Source organism: Pistacia vera, unplaced genomic scaffold (genome assembly GCF_008641045.1).
Source record: "Pistacia vera cultivar Batoury unplaced genomic scaffold, PisVer_v2 Contig23, whole genome shotgun sequence".
NCBI classification, from domain to species: Eukaryota; Viridiplantae; Streptophyta; class Magnoliopsida; order Sapindales; family Anacardiaceae; genus Pistacia; species Pistacia vera.
This window is the reverse complement of record NW_022196035.1, coordinates 200,892-209,602: the sequence shown is the minus strand read 5'-3', so window position 1 is coordinate 209,602 and position 8,711 is coordinate 200,892. Positions and strand designations below refer to the sequence as shown.

The 8,711-nt window shown below is 34.5% G+C and overlaps 1 protein-coding gene across 4 annotated transcripts; it reads left to right on the top strand.

The window, feature by feature from the left end:
* Positions 1-1,015: 1,015 nt before the first annotated feature.
* Positions 1,016-7,843, top strand: LOC116131174 (inositol 1,3,4-trisphosphate 5/6-kinase 4). 4 transcript variants are annotated; one of them, XM_031416813.1, is made up of 12 exons: positions 1,016-1,286; positions 1,392-1,427; positions 2,206-2,395; positions 2,838-2,932; positions 3,271-3,339; positions 3,840-4,042; positions 4,258-4,411; positions 5,776-5,889; positions 6,266-6,328; positions 6,721-6,866; positions 7,010-7,157; positions 7,559-7,843. In XM_031416813.1, the coding sequence occupies exons 1-12, from the start codon at positions 1,146-1,148 to the stop codon at positions 7,718-7,720; spliced, it is 1,521 nt and encodes a 506-aa protein (XP_031272673.1). In that variant the 5' UTR covers positions 1,016-1,145; the 3' UTR covers positions 7,721-7,843. The 4 variants fall into 4 exon arrangements, with proteins under 4 accessions (XP_031272673.1, XP_031272675.1, XP_031272674.1 ...); XM_031416814.1 differs by having other exon boundaries at positions 1,025-1,281; XM_031416815.1 differs by lacking the exons at positions 2,206-2,395; positions 2,838-2,932.
* The last annotated feature ends 868 nt before the right edge of the window (positions 7,844-8,711 follow it).

The following is an 8,711-nucleotide window of genomic DNA, read 5'->3' as shown; positions in this document are numbered from 1 at the left end:
GGGCCTGCCTAGGCATACCCGACCAACCCGCACGGTTGGGGATAGCCAGGCTGAGCCCGGGTTTAGTCGGGCCAGGTTTGGGCCGACCCGCCTAACCCATCCCATTTTTTCCATATCTAGATATGATTTTCCCATTTGACTTTACAACCCCATTCTACTATTGTGGTGATATCATCCAATAAAACAAAATGAATTATTATTAGTTTTCAAAACCATCTATCAAGGAAGTGATTATTGATGAATAATCAATGTTGGTTATTGATTAATCATGGCGACAATTGGATGAATGAGAATAGTGAGCATTTATATGGTAACACACCACATCACCAAAGTCCGATAGTGAGACCATCTCAAATAAGTTTTTTCAAATGAGATAGTTGTCAAAAACTGTATTTAAATTCTATATTAAACTGAAGAAATTTAGTAGGCTTAAATAACATCGCTCATGAGGAAAACGCATATTAGTTTAATGTGCAAGGTTAGTAATTTCTAGGATTAAGTCTCGGCCTTATTGAGATAACCATCACCTCCAACTCACCTAACCTCATATTTTTTTTGTATCTCAAATTTCTTAGAAAATAATGTGTTAGCTTAGGTGAAATTTTCATATCATGTATCAAATTGTATTTTGTAACTTATAAAATATGAGCTAATTGTTTAAAATTATCGTATTGTCATTGAGTAGAAAATAAAATTTTTGAGTATATAGTATGATATATCTATTTAGAATATGTAATTTTTCCTATTAACATAAACTCTCTCGTACTAATTTAAAGATCGATTTCGTATGACTTATGTGAATAGAGATTATAATTTTCAATTTTAAATAGTATACTTAATTTTTTTTTTTTTAAACATATTTTCAGATATTTAAAGTAATGGAATATATTAAGATTTTTTTTTCAAAATATATTTAGATGATTAATCCTTCTTAAAAAAAATAGAAATGCAAAGTAGGAGGGTAAAGTCGTCAATTCCCGATAAAATTGGATGCGCGGCGGTATCAGTTAAAATCTAAGGCTGAGAATGTGATGCTCCAGTGGCCATATCTCGCCTTTCTCTCACTGTAAAGCCAGCAAAGCGACGCCGTCGTTTCAGTTGCGTTTAGTCGAAGCCAAACACGGAGACAGAGAAGGCACAAGAATATGAGTTCAGTCAAAGTAGTAATCTTCGACGAATCCGTGCTGCTACTCTCCGCTGCTCAAAATGCAAACGACTCGGCGTTTCGGCTGCGATCGGGAGCCTACTCTTTGCTTCGTAAGCTCCGTCAATCGAAAATCCGTACGGTACCATTTCATCTGATATCATCTCTTTCGCTCTCTCTTTGTTTTGAATTTGTTGTTAGAAATGAGTTGAATTTTGACATTTACGTTTCGCATTGTTTTTCGTAGGGAGTTTCGTATGGTCTCGGCCTTTCGTCTGATAAGGTAATTCTTGCTTTTATATTTTTTCCATATGCTTTAGAGTAGGTAATAAGAGTTCTCTATTATGTTAATTTTATAGTGTGTGCGTGTTTGGATGAAATGGAAGAAGTGTTTGCCTTCCTCGAAAATTTTCTGGGAGTTTGTATTCAAGGAGATTTGATAGGAGAATCTTTAAAAGAAAAAAGCACTTTCTGCATAAGAGCAGCACCTATAAGTGCTTTTTTGGAAAGCACTTGGAGGTTATTTCTAGACAAGTTCTCTGTTCTCTCAATCGCATGCATATTTTAGCGCTTTTGACGTAATGGAAAATGCATGTAGCATATTCTTCTCTAAAAAGTGATTTTTAAGTAAACTGAAGTATTAAAAGTGTTGATCAAATATATTCTTTTCAAAAGAGGGATTTTAAGTGATTTTATCAAAGGAGCTCTCTACAATGGCACATTCAAATTGTTGTTGTATAGCTTATCTTGTTTAGAAGAGTGTCTGATATGCTTATATTTCGGACATTGGTGTTATTTTTTGTGTTGACTGTAGCTATTGATCTCGTTCTTATAGCTAAGAATTTAGTGAAGGCATGGAAGTTTATCCTTAATAATGCATTGACTGCTGCATTTAGTTTGAATTGTCTTGCGTGGCCGCTTAAATCACAGCTAAAGATGTTTGTAGTTATTTGATACTGAATACATTTTTCACTTCAGATATTAATTTTTTCTTGTATAACCAACTGCAATTTTTTAGAAATACTTACTATATATGTATTGGTTGCATCTGCTTGATATAGGTGATTGCATTGAAGAGGATTGCTACGGAATACTTGTGTGATTGCTTTCTTTTGGATGCATCTATAGATTGTGTTGTAAATGAGATAAATGAAGCGTGGGGTGACAATGGAGGAAGTATTTTGTATGTTGTTTCTGAAAATAAGGATGCTGTTCATAAACTTAGTTCCCATTGGCTGATTATTGTTTTGGGTGAGTACTGCTGAACCTATAGATCTCCCGTGACAGCGGGATAATGTGAGTCTTGTTGAAAGTATTTGATAATCTACTAGTGTCTTGCGTATAACAGAGGACGCCTTGCTGTATAATGGTTGCTTCTGAAAGATATGAGTCTTGTAGAAAGTATTTGATTGGAGAGATTAAGGCTAGGTTATATTTGATGGCGTCTTCTGTCTACATAAAATGCATATGAATCTATTGTCTAAAATTCATTATGTACCAACTTATTGTTGCATTAGTACTAGTTGGTGGAATAATATGCTGAAGTAAGTTGCTTCAAATCTTTGGGACTTAATACCGTGTTCTACATCTAGATTATGCTCATTAGTTACAGAAAATGCTTGATAAGTTTGCTTGTTTTTGCTACTGAATTTGGTAAATTGGTTTTTTAAACTGGATTCTGCTTCTCTCTCAGGTGTCAAAAGTGAAAGTGTGTCTGATAATTTGAGCATTCTTTATATTAACAAGCTAGAAGAGTTGCCTATGACCATTTGCAAGTTGAACAAAAAGGTTGCCTAAAGTGATTCGCCCTTTCAATGTTCTTGTTCATGATTACCATTTGTTCTTTACTTTATTTTTGGGTTCAAAAGCTATATGCTAGGAATACAATCTGAAAAACTGAAAACTGTTAAGGAGTAGTCATTTCAAGGGAAAATTGTGGGAAGGTGTGAGTAATAACCTGTAGATCTTACATATACAAGATACAAAGTAACATAAGTGATTTCTTTGAGATAAAAGAGTCAAATGCAAGGATAGACTCTGAAATTTCAGTACTTTAAATGTACTACTTCATATTTACCTTATGGTGTTCATTCCATGACTCGTTTCATGTCTCACATTTGAAGTAGGCAGCTGGCAAAAATGCTGTGATAGTTGGTTATGTCATGAAGCCTGCACGTGAAGAAGATTTTGCCAAGGTGAGCCCTTTTTATAGAAGTGAGAGTATGCCATGTTAGAAAGGAGTTAAAGGAAGCTAAAGAAGTAATAAAAATGGATGGTCTTGTACAACCATGAGTTGCGTAAAATCAGTATGTAACTGTTGATACTCTTCAATTGAATGTTCTACATTGAATTGAAAAGTGACTCATTCTGGTTCCTAAATCCGAAAATTAGATGTGGCTAACGGAACAACGAAGAACAATTCAACTAAATTTGAGAGAGTTTTTTGTGTAGGAAAAGATTTAGTCATATGCAGGGATCTTAATTGGTCTGAAATGTTATTCTTCAGGTGAATAGAATGATTTAATTGATTATTTTGGCCCAAGCAACTATTTAGGTTTGCCTAACAGTAGTTGGTTATAGGCTTAAATTTCTATCTTACCAATGATGAGATTGTGGGAAATTTCTGTTGTTTTATTCTTTACTCATCCAAAGAAAACACTATATTTGAAGCTTATTTTGGTCCCATCTTTCGTAGAGGGGTGCATTTCCTATGAATCCTACTCCAAATGGCTTGATATTTGTGCCTCTGACATTTGATACTCCTCTATCATCTCAATTACAAGTAGTTGATGTGGTTCTCCATAAAGCAACAGATGAAATCATGTCCGTCGAATTGGGAAGCAATTCAGAATCTTCCAACAGAGTCACATACACCTCAGGCATGCAGGAGCTGCAAAGGTAACTTCTAAATGGAATTACATATACCATGTATCTCTTATGAGCTCCATTAGATGTTTGGATAGAATTTGCTTTTCTATTGTTGTTTCTTTGTACAGTTGACATTTGTTTACAAACTTCATATAACATGTCAAGTAAAATGTTTTCAGTATTTGTAAATTTTCAGATTAATGCTAGAGTTAGATCTTTCCTAATTAGTATTACCACTCTTACAGGTTTTTGGAGCATCACTCTAATTTCTTTGCAATTGACCCCCTTGATAATATATACCCAGTATTGGATCGGCTGAAAATCCAGCTGGTTCTGCTTGGACTGCAAGATATCAATGCAGAAGGCTGCCTTACAATCAGGGGGGCCCATTTTCTTAAGGTCATCTTTTTTTCTACAATAGCATCTTTTTTCTACTTGTTGCCGATCTTATGAAGCACTAGTACTAATCCAAATAATTATCTTGCTGATGTTTTATATCTAAGGGTCCGTTTGGTACATTATTTTGACACTTTTTAGAATAGTATTTGGGAAAAAGTGAGTTGAGTAGTATTTAATAGAATAGGATTGGAATTTGAAAATATGTTTGGTAAATTTTTGGAATACATTTGCTGAAAATATTTAGATTAGTTTTTAACCCCTTACATTTGTTAATTTAGCTAAATACTCCCTTACAATAAAGTTTATAAATTAACAAAAACACTCCCACCACCCAATAATTGCTGGCAACCGGCCACCACCGTCGGAGGATGGTCGGAAGTCGTCGGAATGGCGCACGACAGCTAGATCTGGCCAGTCGTGTGCTAATCTAACCTTTTCTGGTCAGATCTACGGTTAAAGATCTGGCCGTTGATGAAGGCCATATCTTGGCCGCCGTTTGGCCATCAACTGCCAGATCTTTGGCCAGAAAAGGCCAGATCGGCACACGACTGACCAAATTCGGCCGGTCGTGCATTGTTGCGATGGCTATTGGCAGGTGATAGTGGCTTGGGTGGGTGAGGGTGCTTTTGTTAATTTTAAAACTTTTATTGGGATAGGTAATTGTTAATGTTTTGAATTGAGTAAAATAAGATTGAATTTTGAGAATATTAAAACAAATGCTTTTTTGGGTTTTTAGGATAGGATAGTGGGAAAATAGTGTGTCAAACGGAGCCTAAAATTTTTTCTTTTCCAATTGACAACAATTAGATAAAATTATGTTTTATACAAGATTTATACCACTATGTAAACCTTATTCTAACAGAAATTTAGATTGATGGATATTGCTATCTTTATCCCTAAATATACATGGGTCAAATGAAACAAATCTTAATCACTGTACCATTCTTATTGACCGCATTAGCTTAAATGAGGAGTCTTTATTTTTTTTCTTTAGTTCCGATAAAGACTGGGCTGCTTTGCATCTTATTATGGGTGATAAAATCTGTGGTCTATAGTGGGGCTAACTGATGCTATAACACTGGAGACTATGATGATCTTTGTCGAAAACTGGTATTTATTTGCATGGATTTTGTGACAAGGTTACCATAAAAGATAGTGAAAGTTATAACAAACAGAAAAGGAGATGTAATATAAGAAGGATAACTTTGATAGTTGTTATTTTCTTTCTTTCTAGTGTATAGTGCCATAAATACTCAGACTTTGTAATCGCAACTTTATAACTCATGGCTTCGTTTAGGCATAAATTCTCTAGTTTTGATTAATATCTCCTCAGAGCTAGTTACATCTAAAGCTTCAATACGCAGGTCAATGATTTTAATGAATCTGATTTGGCACAAAGACTACCAGAAGCTAAATTATCTTTTCCATGTATAGTGAAACCTCAAGTTGCCTGTGGTGTGGCTGATGCTCATAGTATGGTAAATATACATTTATTTTCATTCTTGCCTTTCCCCTTCTTGAATTTATTTTAGTGTTATTGACTTGTATTTTCATCAATGCGCAATAGTACACTTGTTGATTCTTGGTCTGCCAACCGTCATTCCATAAAGAATCTACTATAAAGCTAATTTTTTCAAGTAGGTAAATTACTGTATTGCCCTTTTTCTTGTGCTAGCGTCCTAGGCAATTGACAAGGTCTATCAAATTGGTCTCAACTATGCATTCTTATAATAATCGTTCACTTGGAAGTTTTCTTGGTTAAATATGCACAACTATTAAGGGTTCTTTTTCCATTTACCTTGTCTTTTCACTTTCTTTTTTCTACTTTAAAAAGGTTGAATCTTGGAATTGCAGGCAATTGTCTTTGAAATAGAAGATTTTAAGCATTTGAGTGTTCCTCTTCCTGCTGTTGTTCAGGTGAGCATGAAGTTGATGATGTTTCTGTAGTTATATATTTCTTCATCATGGCAACGTAATTGTTATTGTTGTTCAGGTGAGCTTACAATTGCTTTCATTAGATGACTTCTAAATAGATTCAATTTTTATGTTTCTCATCTTCTTAAAAAAATGGGTATGGTTGAAACTTTCATCTTTTTCACTTTTTGAGTTCTAAAATTATGGCTCCAGAAGACCAAACACAAATTTAACATGCATACAGAAATATGTGACTGGGTCCAAATGTAGTTTGTCATACGTGTCAAAAAATGTTTCGATGCTTTTTATATTTTAATTTCTTAAGAGTATTGTATTGTTTATTCATATTTTTTACTGCTTCATTTTAAAACTGATATTGTATGTTGATATTGCAGGAATATATAAACCACTCATCCACCCTGTTCAAGTTTTATGTCTTGGGTGATACTGTTTTCCACGCAGTTAAGAAGTCAATACCAAATTCCAATACTTTGAGGAAATCATATGCAAGAAACGGCTCAAAACCTATATTGTTTGATAGGTAGTAATCAATGTGTTCTCCCTTTGCCGCCGTCTTTTGATCTTCAATTTCTTGCCTTTTCCATCTTCTCTTGGTTTGTACTTTCTTGAATTACGGTTGAGATCATTCATTGAAACTAATAATATGGCATTATCTCTCCACAGCTTAAAGTCTCTACCTACTGACACTGAAAGTCAGCATCCAGGAGATGCAGTTTCCTGTAAGGTCGATCTCGATCTCGAGCTTGTCATAGATGCTGCAAAATGGCTTGCAAGAACACTTGATCTTACAATATTTGGCTTTGATGTTGTTGTAAGTATGCAATTTTACTAATTTTCTCTCTTTAATAAATAATTTATAATGTTTGTATTATTTGCAGAAACACATATATTAATAAATGTCAAAAAAAAAAAAAAAAGAAGTTAGAAAAGAAAGAATATATATATAAATGCCGAGATCTGTCATGAAAGAGTATCAATTTAACCGGCTGACTGCAAACAGAGCTATGCTTAAACCCATACGATATTTTCCTTTTTCGCAAGACCTCTTTTATTCATGGTCTTAGATATGCCATCTTTGGTCGAGGCGAAAGAATCTAGCACTCATAATGCAACATCTACCATAACATTTTCGATGACCTCTCAGGCTCTCGATTTACAAACGTATTGCCATTTTCCTTCTAATATTCTTGTCTGTTCTGTTAAACTTTTCAGGTTCAAGAAGGCACTCGTGACCACGTCATCGTGGATGTAAACTACCTCCCATCATTCAAAGAAGTACACAATGATATCGCCATACCGGCCTTCTGGGACGCCATCAAAATGAAGTATGAATCTAAGAAGATGAAAGCAGCAACTCCAGCTTCCTCATCTTGAGCCTTCTTGGCAATACGATGGTCAGTGTAGCTAATGTAAAATTTCTTGCAAAGTACCCCAATGTGCCGTAAAAGCTCTGAATCTTTTAGTTCTGAATAATAATTTTTTTATCAGCCGAGGGTATGTATCTATCTATTTATTCTAGCTTTGCAAATACTTCTCAAGACATTGTTGTTCGTTTTTAATGTGTTGATGCAAATGGGTGTTCAAAAGAACCGGTTGGAACCGAAATTGGCGGGTACCCTGGGTTTGGTTCCGGTTCCTACCTTGAACCGATCGTCAATGGGTAGGTTCTGGTTTCAAATTTTTGGAACCGTTACTGTGCAGTTCCGGTTTCGGTTCTTATAGTTAGGAACCGGAACCGAAACCAGGAATCAGAAACCGAGACTAATATAAAATAAAATTAAAAATTAGGGGGGTTAATAAAAGCTTTTGTAGAAAAAATAATGTGATTACATTTATATTTATATTTCATAATATTTAAAGTAAGTTAGTTTGACTTTTGAGAATCTACCTTTACAAAGTAATGGAGTTTGTAATTTATAATTTGTAATTTTATTTTTGTTAACAAATGTCAGGTTTTAAGGGTTTTTTTGTCATTTTAAAAACTTTTGGGGGTCCTTGTAATTTTATAGGGTACCCAGAACTGAAACCGGAACCGGAACCGTTGTTGCAGGTTCTGGTTCTGGGTACCTAGGAATCGGAACCGTCGGTTCTGGTTTTAGTTCCAAATTTCAAGGAACCGTTGGTTTCGGTTTCAGTTTCGATTCCGGTTCCTTCAAAAATTACAGGGTACTCGGAACTGAACACCCCTAGATGCAATCATGTATGTGATAAAAAGAGAAATGCACTAACATAATCTGGCATTATCTTGGTATTTTAAAAAAAGAAAAAAATTTAATTATTATCTTAATTATTAATCTCATTGATTTTCTTTTTCAAAGCTTAAAACAAGATACAATAACATTATAATATATATTTAAATGCTATT